Source organism: Globicephala melas, chromosome 11, assembly GCF_963455315.2.
Source record: "Globicephala melas chromosome 11, mGloMel1.2, whole genome shotgun sequence".
NCBI classification, from domain to species: Eukaryota; Metazoa; Chordata; class Mammalia; order Artiodactyla; family Delphinidae; genus Globicephala; species Globicephala melas.
Window position 1 is genome coordinate 11,780,333 of NC_083324.2, and position 18,846 is coordinate 11,799,178.

The window sequence follows — 18,846 nt, forward strand, 5'->3', positions numbered from 1 at the left end:
AGGCTTTTTGAGATGATAGCATGTAAAGTAAGGCCACTTCTCCCTCTCAAAAAATTATAGTTTGGATGTTCCAGAAGCATTGCATAATTCATAAGTAATAGATGCAGAAGTGCAGCTTTTCATTTTTGTGGTTTTATTCCAGTGCCTGACGACTTATAAGCTTTCCTTTGGCAGTTCCAGGCTTTATCCTGTGGTCACTGAATCACAGAGCAAGGTTCTGCAAGTGGATGTTTGTCCTAAACGGGAATAGGAAGAGAGAGGCTTTCTAGTTTATGAAAGTTTCTGTGAGTGTCTAAAATATCCTTGTTATGTAGCTTTCCCATTTTTTTCTTACCAAAGGACTCTACCCTACCCTTGCCTTCAGTTTGTGGAGTCCCTGTCCTTGTTTTTGTTTTTTTCCAGGCCAGAACATCTTCCTTTCTTTAAAAAAAAAATTTCAGAGCGAATGCTGAAAGCAAAACAGCATCCAAATTTGGTTTTGCATTTCTTTGGAATTTCTTAAAATATACAAAGTAGTTGTCTTTTTGGACCTATTTGTAGTAAGAAGTTGCTGTTCCTTTTGTTTCATGAGGATACTCTCAGATCAGGTTCCTCAGTAGTCTGATGAAGTTAGAAGTGGGCTTCGAAGGCAAGAAGCTTCCCTTAGACTAGGGTTCCCATCAAGACTAGATAGAATAAGCAGAGTTTAGGGCATCTAGGAGCATGGATGGGGAAATACTGCATCTGGATTTCTATTACCCTCTAACTGAAGTTCAGCATTTCCTTCAGTTAGGAATAGACAACATACCACAGTAGTGGCAGCAGTACCTATGACTTTATCACCAATAGAAATCACAGACATTTTGTATCCCATTATTGTTGTTGCAGAGATCATAAAATATTGTTTGTATTCATCCTCACTTTAGAAATGATAATTATGAGGCCTGCCACTAGATCTTATTTAATGTATTATTTATACATATTTATATTTAATGTATAGATATATATAACATATGTATATGTTACTATAGCACAAATTTGTTTTACTAATATTTCGATATAACTAGCTTTCTTTGTAATTGTATTGATTTTATTTTATACACGTAAACATTTCATTCTGAGAAGGAGATCCTTAAGCTTCACCATACTGCCAAAGGGGTCCAGGGCACAAAAAGGGTTAAAACCCCTGCTTTGGATAAAATACTTCATATTATTATGGCATTCATGTTTCTTTTCTTCCATTTCTCCAACTTCATTTTATATCACATTTCCCTTGCTCACCATGTTCTAGCCCTGCTGTTCTTGGTTTTATTCCTTGCAGACTTGACACTCTTTCCCATCTTAGGGGTGCAGCCCATACTTTCCCCCTGCTTGGAATTTCCTGACCCCGTTGCCTGTCCCCCTTTTGCGTGGCTGGCTCCTTCTCATTCTCGAGTCATCTCAGCTTAAATATCCCTCTCAGGGAGGCTTCCTCTGCCCACCCTATCAAAAGGAGGCTTCTCTGTATACTCTCTGCCTTACAGGGTCAAGTAAAGTTGTAATTATATTCTTCCTTTCTTTGTTTGACTTGACTTTTGTTTGTGGCCCCATATGTGAGTGCTCTAAGGACAGAGACCATGCCTCTGTAATACTGACCTTGTATCTCTGTCATTTAGCCCAAAGCCAGGCTTCTGATAGGTGTTTGGTACATGTTGTTGAGTGAAGGAATGGTCTGGGTTCTCAGGCATGGTGATGCTACAAGGGAATACAGAAATAAGAGCTGGGGTGGAGAAAAGATGATGAGCTCTAATCAGCAAAAGGAGTTTGATGTGCTCATAAAGCTGGAAATACAGGGATCTAGTAGGCCGTTAATATCATGTGGTGAGGAGAGGAGAGGACTGGAGGTGGAGATACGAACATCATTTGAAATGCCGGTGGTGATTAAAATCATGGGATTTCAAGAGTTTGTCCAGCAGCAGGTCGGTGTATCTCATCGTGTGATCTCTTAGACCACCTGTATTAGAATCACCAGCTTATCTGTACACACGGGCAGGTTCCTTGGCCTCACCCCAGACCTACAGAATCAGAACCTCTGGGCTTGGGGAGCAGTGCTGTGTAGCTATAACAAGCTGGCCAGGTGATCTCAACTGCACAAAGCCTGAGGGCCACTGGTGTAGAGTAAGAAGAGCAGAGAGCCGGGGCAGAGTGCTGGGGAGGAACAGTGTCTTGGGGCAAGAAGAAGTGCCCATGTATTTCAGGAGATGAGAAGGAGTCTGAAATGGAGGAAGAAAACTAGAAGAGTAGAATCATGGAGACCAAGAGACTACATTGGGTGTTTCCAGAACTGGGGTCATATGCAACAAAGAAAACCAGGTAGATATGGACTTGAGACAGTAATGGTAAATAAAAATGATTAAAATACAGATTTCCATCTGGTGCTTGAATTGGCCACTTGAGATGTATAAGCACAGTGGACACGTCAGTGGAGTGTGTCAGAATATCAACAAACAGGGCCATTTACTTCTTTTAGCTAGGTTCCAGGAGCAGAACAAAGGACAAAGGTTGATTATGTTATCTGACATGTAAAGAATCCTGTTATTTTCCAAAGTCATTTGTAATACTTGGGGAGATGTGTTTCCATCAACAGAAACAATCACAGTCTCAGTAGCTAATCTCTTCCAGTCTGCCTTCTTATCAGCTAAATGAGCCTTAAATAAAAATGGTCTCTCTAAGTGACAGTAACCTGTTTTAACAGGAAGCCACATGCTTTTAGGTCATTTGGGAGGTTATAAGACAAATCTAAGTTCATTTGGACAAGAAGAACCCCTTTAGTAGTGTACAGAGAAAATGGCACATGTGAAATATGTTACTACAACCTTTTCTGGATTTTTATTTCCTTCCTTTCCTTTAGGCTGAGAAGTTCGGTGACTCCTTTGTCTTTGAAGGCATGTTGAGTGAGCAAGTGAAGTCTGATATCCAACAGGCAGTAAGTAATGTTTAAACAGGCTCTCATATTTCTCTGTTGCTCATTGGAAAGGGCTTGGGTGAAAAATCCAAACTACCAGCCCCGCCACCCCCCCCCCCCCCAAATAAACGCCTCACCATTTTCCTGCTATAGATTTGACCGTAGAACAGGCCTATGGGACCAGGGCACCTTATCTTGAGGAAAATGGCACAAACCTGGGACAGTATCTGAAGTGTTAGGTCTGACGTGAGCTTCTGTCTTGTGCACCTGAGTATAAGTGGAGCTCAGCTGGGCTTTAGACACTTCTGGGTTTCTTTTGCTCATAGCCATTTCTAGAATGGAGGGTTAAATGTGCATGTTTTTTACTTCTATTCTTAAAGTCTTGGTCTCATCAGGTTCTGGTATGGAGAGAGAGCTTCCTATTTAAACATTCCTGAATTCACTTGATCAGAGTAGTAGTTATGAAAGGGGCCCTTTGCTGTGGATGTACACAGGAAATTGAACCCAGGACCTGGTCCTTACCATCCACGGTGTACCTTCTCTCATAAAGGGATCCAGGGAAATCATGGAGACTGGACTAGGTCTCCATAAGCCCCTGTGTGGTGAGTGGAACTTGGGATTTCTGTTCCAGACATTTTAGTAGGCTTGTGTATATTTGAGAATTTGTCTACTCACATGTCTCATGAGAAAGCAAAATATACAAGGAAAGGAGTGTGGGTAAGCTGGGAAGCTGAGGGTTCACAAAACAAGGATGGCTGAGGACACAGAAGAAGCAGGAGGTGGGAAGAGAGGAAAGGAAACGGGGTCAGCTGACCCAAGGGAGACTGATTAAGATACAGACATCGAAGACAGGAATTCAGCACTAATCTTCCTTTGTTATACAAGTTCCCTTTTAGCTCCTGCCTGAATCTCATCTTTATGTGTTGGGGTCACTATTCTCTGGTGAGCAGCAGTGCCAGAAAAATTAAACATTCCTGGCTCGGGTTTGCTTTCTCTTCAAACTTGTAGCAAAACTTGGGGGGGGAAAAGATGAGGTAGAAGCAGATTTGCTCTCAAGTCGTTTATAGGAGAATCAGGCCACTTTTATGTATGTATTTTAGAAAAATGTTTTAAAAACATGACTGAATTCCATCTGAATTTCAGAGTTTTCTTGGCTTGCTACAAGTTTATATTATAAGTCTATTATATAACCTGATTACCCCCCCGCCGTTTTTTTTAAAGGGCTTTGAGGTCAGATTGGCTTAGTGCTGATGAGCCAGTAGCTCAGGATGTGGTGCCTTGTTTTATGATGGGGAGTTCAGCTGGGGGAGGGCCTTTGCACTTATTTTTGTAATTTGTGCTTTCCGATACAAGGCCTCCTGTCACTTGAGAACCTCTGAGCACATTAGGCATAAAGGCAGAGGCAGAGGATTACTGGGCTCTGACGGTGCCCTTTTAAGTCCATAGTGAAGTGTGTGTGCTGGTAACTAGGATGAAGATAAGCAGCTCTTACCGGGTCGTAGTGTTGGTCTCTTGCTTAAATGCTCATAATGGAAAAGCAGACCTTTTAAGCATGTTTAGAAAGGGTTGGAACAAGTGAAATGAATCTGTTGGTGATCCGAGAGAGCTAAGTTTTTGTTTTTAGGTCTTGGCCTACCCTAATGCACCAGATCTGTTTTTAACCCAGTGTTTCCAGAAGTGTAGGATAGGAGATGGTCCATGCGGTGACTTGAAGTGAAGCAGGTGACTTAAGCTGGTACATGGCCAAACGTAAGAGAATCCTGAATCACATTGTCTCAGGGCTCTTTCAAGGCCTGATTAAGTTGAGAAGAAAGTCTCATTTGAGCGCTGGCCTGTCACTAGCACTCAGTGGCACTTGTTAATCTCCTTTTTAACACAGAAAATAGGCCTCAGAACCTTCCTCAGGCTTCAGTAGCTGGCTGGAATTTAATAATACGGTTTATGTTTGTGTACATTTTATTTACTTTTAAAATTTTTGTTGGAGTATGGTTGCCTTACAATGTTGTGTTAGTTTCTGCTGTACAGCCAAGTGAATCAGCTACACGTACACATATATCGCCTCTTTTTTGGATTTCCTTCCTATTTAGATCTCCACACAGCATTGAGTAGAGCTCCCTGTGCTATACCGTAGGTTATCATTAGTTATCTATTTTATACATAGTAGTGTATATATGTCAATCCCAATCTCCCAATTCATCCCACCCTCCCTTTCCCCCCTTGGTGTCCATATGTTTGTTGCCTACATCCGTGTCTCTATTTCTGTTTTGCAAATAGGTTCATCTGTATGTACATTTTAAATGTGATTATTTTATAAGATTGGTTACTTTCACATAGTTGTTTTACATGTTTACTATCGTATAATTATTTTAAATGTTTCATATAATTATTTAAAATAAATGTCATTATTTTAAATGTCATAAATGTTCTCTTATGATAGGTAACACTAGTGATATAACTTTTCCTTATTAGAAAAAGCCTTTTTATTGTAAAAGAAAAGTCAAATACAGAACATCAGGCAAAGCAAATGTGTAGCTTTACTGTGTTATTTTTAAACAAACATGCATCGTAACCTTCCCTTAAGTCAAGAATTAGGATTTTGCTCCCTGCCCCAGCGATCCCATCCACGAGCCACATTCTTAGCATCACCCCCTCTGTCCCTGAAGTAGCCACTGTCTTGCTTTTTAAAGTAGATGCTTCCCTGCCTTTCTTTATAGTAATATTGCGAGGTGTGCCTCTCAAGACTACCAATGTTTATTCTTGTCTATTTAAAGGAAATTTGTGTCTTTTAAGACTCTTTTAATCAATGGATTTCCCTTCCATTACTCTGCTCCTCCCCAGCCCCTGGCCCTTGCCCCCCTTTTTTTCCCTAACAATTTATCTGTGGAAGAATCCAGGTTGTTTTAGCGGTAGGCTTTCCCACAGTCTGAATTTTGCTGCCTGCACTGTCCCAGTACAGCTCACCTTTCCTCTCTGTCCTGCAAGTTGGTAGCTGGATCGCCAGGCCTGATCAGACTCATGTTTGGACCCTGTGGCAAGACCTCAGATAGTGACGTGTTCTTTCACTACGAGGCACCTAATGTCTTCTTCTTCCTCTTTTTGTGATGTTACCTGCTGTTAGTGCTCAGTGCCTAGACCCATTAATTCACTGGGAGTGGGAAGATTCTGATAATCTAATAGGTTTTTTTTCATTTATTAATTGAGATACTTTTATAAAGAGATGGTTGCCTCGTCTACTCTTTTCTTTTTTTTTTTTAAGTGACCAATTAGGTTTCTTTTTTAAAAAATTAAACATTTAAAGAATATTGTAAATTACATGCAGTTGTAAGAAATAATACAGAGATCCTGTGTACCTTCCCCCCAGTTTCCTTCAATGATAACATCTTGTATAACTATAGTACAGCTTTACAACCAGGAAACTGACAATTGACACAACCCACTTACCTTTGTCTGGTTTTAGCAGTTTTATATGTATTCATTTGTATGTGTGTATTTAGTTGTATGCAGTTTTATCACAAATGTAGATTTGTATAATCACCGGATTAAAAAATTATCTTCATGAACCTATGGATTTAAAAATATTTTACGGGTTTTGTTCACTTGGAATCATGATACCTTTTGAATGTCAAATTTTCCTATTTTGGGGTATTGAGTGCCTCTTTAAGTTCTTGTGAGTTCTTTTTTTCTTCTCTTTTTAAAACAGCTTTATTGAGATATTTATTATCCCACAGAATTCACCATTTAAGTGCACAATTTATTCAGCTTTTTCTGGTGCATTTATAGAGTCGTGCAGCCGTCACCACCATCCCAGTGCAAAACATATCCACCAGCCCAAAAGGAACCATGTGCCCATTTGCAGTCCCTCCTCATTCCCACCCCGAGCCTTAAGCAACTGTCCTGAGTCCTTTTGGAGTAACCCTAGTCATCAGTGCTTCCTTGCTTTCTGTAATGACCCCCTGGCCTGGAATCAGCCATTTATTTAAGAAACACTAGCACCTTTTAGTAGAAAATAGTATTCCAGGACCCTGTCTAGGTTCTAGGTGTGCTCATTGCCTAAGGTTGGTCATTGTTTCTAGGCCTCTTCAGTGGGCAGAGCTATGATAAAATGCTCTATGAGTTCATACCGATGTTTCTAGGTTAGGGTTTATAACTTAGCCGGTTTTTGTATTACCTGTATCTTCTTCCTTCCACATCAAGAATCCTGGTTCTCAAGGACACAGGGGATGATAGAATCAGAATAACCTATAATTACTCATTTATTTTATCCCAGCTCTTATACATGGCAGTCTCAAAATAACAAGACTAATGCTACCATCACCAATGGAATTACTGAGACCAGGTCAAAAAAAAAAAAAATAGCTTTTACATTTGCATTTCCTGTTTCTCTCCCAGTTTTAAAATTGTTGTACTATTTCTGTATTATCAGAGCATGTGTCCATTACATAGAGTACTCACTTCCACAAGTAACTATATGTTTAATGCTTTCTATGTTCAATGTCTCTCTAGTCATTTGGATTAATGAAGCTTTTTCTCTTCTAGATTCTTAAGGAAATGGTCTTGGGGACAGTATTGCCTAGTTTTTGCATATTGTTGTTGCATATTGTTTGTTATTGCCCGTTAGACTTTGAAGTCAATTTTGCTGGATGTGAAATCTGGTTCACTTTTGTTTTTCTTGAGTATCTTATATATGTTATTTTGTTTTCTCTTGGAATAGGCATTACTGTTGAAAGTCTGATGATGGTCAAATTTTCTTTCCCTTGAAAGCTACTTGTTGTTTCTGCCTAGATACCCAAGGATTTTTTTTTTCTTTTTCTTTAGTATCTAGTGATTTTACCAGAATATATCTTGGTGTTTCTTTGTGGGTCAGTATTCTCAGGTATGGGGTGTGTTCTTTTAATATGTAGCTTCAAAAATTTTTTTTCTAATTTCAGGAAATTTTTCTTCAAGTTTTTGCTATTTTTTTCTGTGCCCTTACTTTTTTTTTCTTCTTTAGGAATTCTTAATATATCTGTTTGTAGGATTCATTTTCAGTGTTTATCACTTTTGAATATTTCTGTCTCTTTTTTTTAAATTAAATTCTTCCTTTTCATCTTCTTTCTCTCTTAAGTATTCTTGTATTCATTTCTGAACTGACTTTTTCTTTTGTTTTAGTTGTTTCTTGAGTTCTCTACCTCATCTGAGTTTGCTGATTCTGATTTATTCTCATGAATCATTTTCTTAATTCCGCTGACCTCATTTTTTTTTTTTTTTTTGCGGTACGCGGGCCTCTCACCGCTGTGGCCTCTCCCGCCGCGGAGCACAGGCTCCGGACGCTCAGGCCCAGCGGCCACGGCCCACGGGCCCAGCCACTCCGCGGCATGTGGGATCCTCCCGGACCGGGGCACGAACCCGCGTTCCCTGCATCGGCAGGCGGACCCTCAACCACTGCGCCACCAGGAAAGCCCCCGACCTCATGTTGAAATGGCCAGCTGCAGGCTTATTTTGAGCATGACTTAACCTTTAGAAGGAGGCGTGGCCCAGGGTAGCTTCTGTAACTTCACAGAACTCTTTCTTCAGTTGTACTCATGTAGGCTTCAAAAATATGGCCTCCTGGGACTTCCCTGGTCGTCCAGTGGTTAAGACTCCGTGCTTCCACTGCAGGGGGCACAAGTTCGATCCCTGGTTGGGGAACTAAGATCCCACATGCCCTGCGTCCAAAAAAAAAAAAAAAAAGTCCTGCTTCCTCAGATTGCCGGCATCTCTCCCCCTCCACTCCTTCTCCTTTTCTCTCTTGTCCCTTGTTTTCTGGAGTTTGATTTCATTCTCTGAGGTTTCTCCTTGGTGGGTCTCTTTTCTGGAAGGGAACCCTGGCAGGTCAATGTAAAGAATTCATAGGGCAAGACTGTTCGAAGGCCTTTATACTCTCTCACTGCGGGCCCCTTACATACACTCACCAGCAGAGTGGGCAGAATTCCTTCCCGTTTTCAGTGCTTTCTCACACTGTAATTCTCTGCTTTCCGGTGATACCCATTGGCTACTTTGGGATTTTCCTCGTCACATCTCTGATGACTTGCTGTTTCTTCTGCTTTCTCCTGCCCAGCCATAGGCATCATGCAGGTTGTATGGCTATTGGCAGTTTTTCCTCACGTACTTGTATTCTGGCTTTGATTAAGTACCCTGTCACATAGATTGACTCTGCATGTTGTTCTTGGGTTTTTGGTGGTGTTATCCAGTGGTTATCTAGTTGCTCTGTCTTGTTTTTTTTTTTTTTTCTTTTCCGTACGCGGGCCTCTCACTGTTGTGGCCTCTCCCGTTGTGGAGCACAGGCTCTGGAAGCGCAGGCTCAGCGGCCATGGCTCACGGGCCCAGCTGCTCCGCGGCATGTGGGATCTTCCCAGACCGGGACACGAACCCGTGTCCCCTGCATCGGCAGGCGGACTCTCAACCACTGCGCCACCAGGGAAGCCCTGTTTTTTAACGTATACAGTTTTGAGGCAAAACATGGATCTGGCTCTCAGAGTTTGCTTGTAAAGATAAACTGTGAATTTAATGGTTAAAAATAGAGTACATGTGCATGCTGGAATTTTCTTATTCGTGATTATTCTTTGGATGCTGAATTTGAAACAGGGTCTTAAAAGCTATAGATATCAAATCCTAGAAAGGATTAAGGTTGTCGTGTTGTTGATTTTGTTGGTTTGGGGGTATTTTACCCTAGAAAACTTATTGTTGAAAAGGATGGTATTTAAAATATTTAATTTCTAAAAAGTATGTTTCATTTTTTTACTTGTGTCATTAATGTATCTCATAAATCTTTGACAGAGGAATGGCTGTGGGGTAGGAGAAAACAGTTCCTCTTGATGGAATCCTGAGAAACAATGATCACCTATTGGTTTGTAATTTTGTACTTTCAAAGTTGTTAACAGTTTAAGGAAACAAATTCCTGAATAAGTGTCCTCCATAAAGGAGGATGGGAGGCTATTTTGAGATGTTATTTTCAATTGAAAGCCAATTTCGGTGAGGATTCAGAATTACCAAGGCTGCTGCTGCTTTTTCTTCTTTCTTGAGTAAAAAAAAAAAATGTGTAAAAAAACAATGTCTCTTCTGCCTAAAGGATATCCTTTGGTAAATGTTTTTGTTATTAATTGTCTTAAAATATCTTTATTTTGCTTCATTACTGAAAGATATTTTCACCAAGTAAAAATTTTAGGTTGGCAGTTATTTCCTGTCAGTACACCGTAGGGCTTATTTCACTGTCTTCTGGCTTTTGTTGTTGCCATTCAAAAGTCAGCCATCAGGAACATCTATTGCTCTTCCCCTGTAGGTGATTGGGCTCTGCCTGCTTTTAAAACTGTTGAAATGCCCAAGGTCGCGAGGCCCCTCCACAAGACCACCAGAGTCGAGAGTCAAAGCCAAACGGCAAGGGTCATTTATTGCAGGTTCGAACCTGGACCTCCGCGCACTCGTTGCCGGTGACGCTAAGAGGTCCTGGCGGAGTTTAGTACAGCTCTTTTATAGACCGGTACAAACATAGTCGCCGATTGGTTGACTTTTAAACAGAGACACTAGTCGCCGATTGGTTGACTTTTAAACAGAGACACTAGTCGCCGATTGGTTGACTTTTAAACAGAGACACTAGTCGCCGTCTGATTGGTTGGACGGTTGCGGGGGGGGGGTCAGCAGGCGTAATTACAGAAGCGAGAGCGGCTGGTTAAGTTTCGGTTTCCTGAGGTTTTGTTTCTTAATTAGAAATACTTAAGGCGGGGCCATGGTCGCAAAAAGAAATAGTGCAAACAGGAGGACTGATATAACCCTAGCAGTGCTGCGGCCTCCACCAGCCCAACGGCAGGGCGTCGGGAGGCTGTGCGCCCAACTTCAGGCGGCGCTCCCAAATGTGGCAAGCCCAGCGCCGCGCCCTGGAATGGTCCTTTTTCGGCCCTTCCCCTCCGGAAAGAACAGAAAAGAAATTCCAGGAAAAGCACAAATTGAATGCAGGGCGTCAACTCAGTCCTATTCTCACCAAACTAGAACATAGCCCCCTCACTGTCTCCTGTCTTTACTATTCTACAGTTTCACTATGGTATGTCTAGGTGTTGATTTCTTTCATTTTTCCTGCTTGAGTTTTATTGGGCTTCCTGGGTCTGAGGAGTGGTGTTTTTAAAACAAATCTGGATTATTCTTTTTTTTTTTTAATTTATTTTTTAGGCCACGCCATGCGGCATGTGGGATCTTAGTTCCCTGACCAGGGATTGAACCTGTGCCCCCTGCAGTGGAAGTGCAGAGTCCTAACCACTGGACCGCCTGGGAATTCCCTGGATTATTCTTTTTTGGGGGAGGGAGAAAAGAATGTTGTCTTTTTTTTAATTTTTATTTTTATACAGCAGGTTCTTATTAGTCATCAGTTTTATACACATCAGTGTATACATGTCAATCCCAATCGCCCAATTCATCACACCACGACCCTCACCCCCCTGCGGCTTTCCCCCCGTGGTGTCCATATGTTTGTTCTCTACATCTGTGTTTCAATTTCTGCCCCGAAAACTGGTTCATCTGTACCATTTTTCAAGGTTCCACATATATGCATTAATATACGATATTTGTTTTTCTCTTTCTGACTTACCTCACTCTGTATGACAGTCTCTAGATCCATTCACGTCTCTACACATTACCCAATTTCATTCCTTTTTATGGCCGAGTAATATTCCATTGTATATATGTACCACATCTTCTGTATCCATTCGTCTGTCCATGGGCATTTAGGTTGCTTCCATGACCTGGCTATTGTACATAGTGCTGCAATGAACATTGGGATTCATGTGTCTTTTTGAATTATGGTTTTCTCTGGGTATATGCCCAGTAGTGGGATTGCTGGATCATATGGTAATTCTATTTTTAGTTTTTTAAGGAACCCTCCATACTGTTCTCCATAGTGGCTGTATCAGTTTACATTCCCACCAACAGTGCAAGAGGGTACCCTTTTCTCCACACCCTCTCCAGCATTTGTTGTTTGTAGATTTTCTAATGAAGCCCGTTCTAACTAGTATAAGGTGATACCTCATTGTAGTTTTGATTTGCATTTCTCTAATAATTAGTGATGTTGAGCAGCTTTCATGTGCTTCTTGGCCATATGTATGTCTTCCGTGGAGAAATGTCTATTTAGGCCTTCTGCCCATTTTTTGATTGGGTTGTTTGTTTTTTTAATATTGAGCTGCATGAGCTGTTTATATATTTTGGAGATTAATCCTTTGCCCATTGATTCGTTTGCAAATATGTTCTCCCATTCTGAGGGTTGTCTTTTCATCTTGTTTATGGTTTCCTTTGCTGTGCAAAAGCTTTGAAGTTTCATTAGGTCCCATTTGTTTATTTTTGTTTTTATTTTCATTACTCTAGGAGGTGGATCAAAAAAGATCTTGCTGTGATTTATGTCAAAGAGTGTTCTGCCTATGTTTTCCTCTAAGAGTTTGATAGTGTCCAGTGTTACATTTATGTCTCTAATCCGTTTTGAGTTTATTTTTGTGTATGGTGTTAGGGAGTGTCTAATTTCATTCTTTTACATGTAGCTATCCAGTTTTCTCAGCACCACTTATTGAAGAGACTGTCTTTTCTCCATTTTATATCTTTACCTCCTTTGTCATAGATTAGTTTACCATATGTGCATGGGTTTATCTCTGGGCTTTCCATCTTGTTCCATTGATCTGTGTTTCTGTTTTTGTGCCAGTACCATATTGTCTTGATTACTGAAGCTTTGTAGTATAGTCTGAACTCAGGGAGTCTTATTCCTCCAGCTCCATTTTTTTCCCTAAAGAGTGCTTTGGCTATTCGGGGTTTTTTGTATCTCCATACAAATTTTAAGGTTTTTTGTTCTGGTTCCATAAAAAATGCCATTGGTAATTTGATAGGGATTGCACTGAATCTGTAGATTGCTTTGGGTAGTATAGTCATTTTCACAATATTGATTCTTCCAATCCAAAAACATGGTATATCTCTGCATCTGTTGGTATCATCTTTAATTTCTTTCATCAGTGTCTTACAGTTTTCTGCATACAGGTCTTTTGTCTCCCTAGGTAGCTTTATTCCTAGGTATTTTGTTCTTTTTGTTGCAATGGTAAATGGGAGTGTTGCCTTAATTTCCCTTTCAGATATTTCATCATTAGTGTATAGGAATGCAGGAGATTTCTATGCAATAATTTTGTATCCTTCAACTTTACTGAATTCACTGATTAGCTGTAGTAGTTTTCTGGTGGCATCTTTAGGATTCTCTATGTATAGTATCATGTCATCTGCAAACAGTGACAGTTTTACCTCTTCTTTTCCAATTTGTATTCCTTTTATTTCTTTTACTTCTCTGATTGCCGTGGCTAGGACTTCCAAAACTATGTTGAATAATAGTGGTGAGAGTGGACATCCTTGTCTTGTTCCTGATCTCATAGGAAGTGCTTTCAGTTTTTCACCCTTGAGAATGATGTTTGCCGTGGGTTTGTCGTATATGACCTTTATTATGTTGAGGTAGATTCCCTCTATGCCCACTTTCTGGAGGGTTTTTATCATAAATGGGTGTGGAATTTTGTCAAAAGCTTTTTTTGCATCTATTGAGATGACCATATGGTTTTTATTCTTCAATTTGTTAATATGGTGTATCACATTGATTGATTTGCATATATTGAAGAATCCTTGCATCCCTGGGATAAATCCCACTTGATCATGATGTATGATCCTTTTAATGTGCTGTTGGATTCTGTTTGCTAGTATTTTGTTGAGGATTTTTGCATCTATATTCATGAGTGATATTGGTCTGTAATTTTCTTTTTTTGTAGTATCTTTGTGTGGTTTTGGTATCAGGGTGATGGTGGCCTCATAGAATGAGTTTGGGAGTGTTCCTTCCTCTGCAATTTTTTGGAAGAGTTTGAGAAGGGTGGGTGTTAGCTCTTCTCTAAATGTTCGGTAGAATTCGCCTGTGAAGCCATCTGGGCCTGGACTTTTGTTTGCTGGAAGACTTTTAATCACAGTTTCAATTTCATTACTTGTGATTGGTCTGTTCATATTTTCTATTTCTTCCTGGTTCAGTCTTGGAAGGTTATACCTTTCTAAGAATTTGTCCATTTCTTCCAGATTGTCCATTTTATTGGCATAGAGTTGCTTGTAGTAGTCTCTTAGGATGCTTTGTATTTCTGCGGTGTCGGTTGTAGCTTCTTTTTCATTTCTAATTTTATTGATTTGAGTCCTCTCCCTCTTTTTCTTCATGAGTCTGGCTAATGGTTTATCAATTTGTTTATCTCCTCAAAGAACCAGCTTTTAGTTTTATTGATCTTTGCTATTGTTTTCTTTGTTTCTATGTCATTTATTTCCGCTCTGATCTTTATGATTTCTTTCCTTCTGCTAACTTTGGGTTTTGTTTGTCCTTCTTTCTCTAGTTCCTTTAAGTGCAAGGTTAGATTTTTTCTTTGAGATTTTTCTTGGTTCTTGAGGTAGGCTTGTACAGCTATAAACTTTCCTCTTAGAACTGCTTTTGCCGAATCCCGTAGATTTTGGAATGTCGTGTTTTCATGGTCATTTGTTTCTAGGTATTTTTTGATTTCCTCTTTGATTTCTTCAGTGATCTCTTGGTTATTTAGTAACATAGTGTTTAGCCTCCATGTGTTTGTTTTTTTTACATTTTTTCCCCTATAATTCATTTCTAATCTCATAGCGTTGTGGTCAGACAAGATGCTTGATATGATTTCAATTTTCTTAAATTTACTGAGGCTTGATTTGTGACCCAAGATGGGATCTGTCCTGGAGAATGTTCCGTGCGCACTTGAGGTGGAAGCGTAATCTGCTGTTTTTCGATGGAATATCCTATAAATATCAATTAAATCTATCTGGTCTATTGTGTCATGTAAAGCTCCTGTTTCCTTATTTATTTTCATTTTGGATGATCTGTCCATTGGTGTAAGTGAGGTGTTAAAGTCCCCCACTATTATTGTGTTACTGTTGATTTCCTCTTTTATAGCTGTTAGCAGTTGCCTTATGTATTCAGGTTCTCCTATGTTGGGTGCATATATATTTATAAGTGTTATATCTTCTTCGTGGATTGATCCCCTGATCATTTTGTAGTATCCTTCCTTGGCTCTTGTAACATTCTTTATTTTAAAGTCTATTTTTTCTGATATGAGTATTGCTACTTGAGCTTTCTTTTGATTTCCATTTGCATGGAATATCTTTTTCCATCCCCTCACTTGCAGTCTGAATGTGTCCCTAGGTCTGAAGTGGGTCTCTTGTAGACAGCATATATATGGGTCTTGTTTTTGTATCCATTCAGCAAGCCTGTGTCTTTTGGTTGGAGCATTTAATCCATTCACGTTTAAGGTAGTTATCAATATGTATGTTCCTATTACCATTTTCTTAATTGTTTTGCATTTGTTTTTGTAGGTTGTTTTCTTCTCTTGTGTTTCCCACTTAGAGAAATTCCTTTAGCTTTTGTTGTAGAGCTGGTTTGGTGGTGCTGAATTCTCTTAGCTTTTGCTTGTCTGTAAAGCTTTTTTTTTTTTTTTTTTTTGTGGTACGCGGGCCTCTCACTGTTGTGGCCTCTCCCATTGTGGAGCACAGGCTCCGGACGCGCAGGCCCAGCGGCCATGGCTCACGGGCCCAGCCGCTCTGCGGCATGTGGGACCTTCCCGGACCGGGGCACAAACCCATGTCCCCTGCATTGGCAGGCGGACTCTCAACCACTGCGCCACCAGGGAAGCCCTGTAAAGCTTTTGATTTCTCTGTCGAATCTGAATGAGATCCTTGCTGTGTAGAGTAATCTTGGTTGTAGGTTCTTCCATATCATCACTTTAAGTATATCATGCCACCCCCTTCTGGCTTGTAGAGTTTCTGCTGAGAAATCAGCTGTTAACCTTATGGGAGTTCCCTTGTATTTTATTTGTCCTTTTTCCCTTGCTGCTTTCAGTAATTTTTCTTTGTCTTTAATTTTTGCCAATTACATTACTATGTGTCTTGGCGTGTTTCTCCTTGGGTTTATCCTGTATGGGACTCACTGCGCTTCCTGGACTTGGGTGGCTGTTTCCTTTCCCATGTTAGGGAAGTTTTCAACTATAATCTCTTCAAATATTTTCTCGGGTCCTTTCTCTCTCTTCTCCTTCTGGGACCCCTATGATGTGAATGTTGTTGCGTTTAATGTTGTCCCAGAGGTCTCTTAGGCTGTCTTCATTTCTTTTCATTCTTTTTTCTTTATTCTGTTCCACAGCACTGAATTCCACCATTCTGTCTTCAGGGTCACTTGTCCATTCTTGTGCCTCAGTTATTCTGCTATTGATTCCTTCTAGTGTAGTTTTCATTTCATTTATTGTATTGTTCATCTCTGTTTGTTTGTTCTTTAATTCTTCTAGGTCTTTGTTAAATATTTCTTGCATCTTCTCGATCTTTGCCTCCATTGTTTTTCTGAGGTCCTGGATCATCTTCACTATCATTATTCTGAGTTCTTTTTCTGGAAGGTTGCCTATCTCCACTTCATTTAGTCGTTTTTCTGCGGTTTTATCTTGTTCCTTCATCTGGTACATAGCCCTCTGCCTTTTCATGTTGTCTATCTTTCTGTGAATGTGTTTTTTTGTGTGTGTGTGTGAATGTGGTTTTTGTTCCACAGGCTGCAGGATTGTAGTTCTTCTTGCTTCTGCTGTCTGTCCTCTGGTCGATCTCTGGATTATTCTTAACACTCATGTTTTTTGTTTTTTGTGTTTTTTTTAAGTAGTTCGGCTTTAAAAGAATTTTTTTAATGTTTTTTAAAAAGTTTTTATTTATTTATTTTTGGCTGCATTGGGTCTTTATTGCTGCGTGTGGGCTTTCTCCAGTTGCATTGAGCAGGGGCTGCTCTTCATTTCAGCGCGTGAGCTTCTTACTCTGGTGACTTCTCTTGTTGTGAAGCACAGGCTCTAGGTGTGCGGGCTTCAGTAATTGTGGCATGCAGGCTCAGTAGTTGTGGCTTGCAGGCTCTAGAGCGCAGGCTCAGTAGTTGTGGCCTGCATATAATTTTTGCTTGCAGCACTCATACATATGTTTTATAATTTAAAGGAGAAAGCAATCTATTATATTTACCCAAACTATTTCTGTTGCTCTTCCTTCATTCCTGAAGTTCCATGTTTCCCTTCACCTTAAAAAACTTCTTTTAGTGTTTGTTTTAGAGCAAGTCTTATGGTGATGAATTCTCTTAGTTTCTCTTCATCTGCAAATGTCTTTATTTCACCTTCATTCTTGAATGCTATTTTCACTGGATACACAGTCCTGGGTTGACAGTTCTTTGCTTTCATCACTTCAAAAATATTTCACTCTTTTCTGTTCATGTGGTTTCTAATAACAGTCATTTGAATCACTGTTCTCTCATATGTATTGTGTCATTTTTTTTTTCCTGGCTTCTTTCAAGATTTAAAAATTGTTTTGTCTGCAGTAGTTTGATTATGCTTTTGGACATTGTTTTCTTAGAGATTATCCTGTTTGGGGTTTGTTGAGATACTTGTGTCTGTAAATTTGTGTCTTTAACCATATTTGGGGGAGTTTTTAGCCATGATTCCAAATATTTTTTCAACACCAATGTCGCCTCTCATTTTGGGATACCAATGCATGAATGTTAGACCTTTGATTATCCGAGAGATGCCTTAGGCTTTGTTCACTGTTTAAAAATTTTTTTTCTCTATTCTTAGTTTGTGTACTTTCTTTTGATATGTCTTCAAGTTTCCTATTTTTTCTGTCATTTTCATTCTGCTCTTGAGCCTGTCCAGTGAATTTTGATTTTCATATATTGTATTTTGCAATTCTAAAGTTTCCTTTTTAAAAATAGCTCCTGCTTCTCTGTTGAGAATGAATGCCTGTCTTTTCATTCATTTCAAGAGCATTCATCTTTACCTCATAGCTGATGGTTATAATAGCTGCTTTGGTCTTTGTCTGATAATTCCAATATCTGGGTCATCTTGGGTTTGACACCTGTTCATTTTCTTTTCCCTTCAGTATTGGGACTCTGGGTCCTGTTATAATGCTGTGGAGAAAGTTGACTTTTTTTGAGGCAATCAACCTGATAACCTCGTTAAGTACAGATATGAAGTTTTGTCTTGCCTACTGCTGGTAGTGATTTTGTAGCTCTGTTCATTCATCCCTTTCATGCTAGGATAGCACTGTAGTTATTTTTTTCTTTGTCGTAACTAGCATTTTACTTTTTTTAATTGAATTATATTTGATTTACAATGTTGTGTTAACTTCTGCTGTCCAGCAAAGTGATTCAGTTATACATATATATATATATATATATATATATATTGCTTTTCATATTCTTTTCCATTATGGTTTATCACATTTTACTTGTTTAATCAATTTCTTGCAGTTGATTAAAGGCATAATAATGCCTACCTAGTAGAGTATTGTAAAGACCAAATGAAATAATATACACAGAATCACCTAGTAGTACAATATCTAGCACATACAGAGCCTTTTAATAAATGTTGTTATTCTCGTTTCTTCAAATGCACTGTCTCTTTGCCTGGCCTAATTGAAAATTTATTTAAATCTTCTTTGCTTCACTCTTGCCCATTTTCATGAATTGGAAATGCCACATAAAGTGTTCTACCAAATTACAATGATATTTTCAAAGGATTTGCTATTGTGGAATAAAGCCTCTTGGATTGTCTCAGAGTCCTTGACTGGAGGAATATACAAGTGATAAATCTGTTTTTGGTGGGGGAGGGAGGTAAAATATATATATAACATAAAATTTATCATTTTAATTATTTTTAAACGGGTAATTCATTGACATCATGTACATTCCCAATGTTGTGCAACCCTCAATCACCACTGTGCCTTTCCCGAGCTTGTTCACCATCCCAAACAGAAACTCTGTACCATTAAACAATAATTTTTCATTCTCTCCTCCCCTAGCCCCTGGTAACCTTTTTTCTACTTTGTGTCTCTTTTAATTACTCTATTCT

General features: G+C 39.5%; 1 protein-coding gene across 3 annotated transcripts in view; it reads left to right on the forward strand.

Annotated features, from left to right (window-relative positions):
- Positions 1–18,846, forward strand: part of SUMF1 (sulfatase modifying factor 1) — a 112,717-nt gene that overhangs the window by 9,609 nt on the left and 84,262 nt on the right. For all 3 annotated transcript variants that reach the window (XM_030867776.2, XM_030867779.3, XM_030867778.3), the window contains one exon: positions 2,870–2,944. In XM_030867776.2, the coding sequence (XP_030723636.1) occupies positions 2,870–2,944 (75 nt within the window). The remainder of the gene's footprint in view (positions 1–2,869; positions 2,945–18,846) is intronic.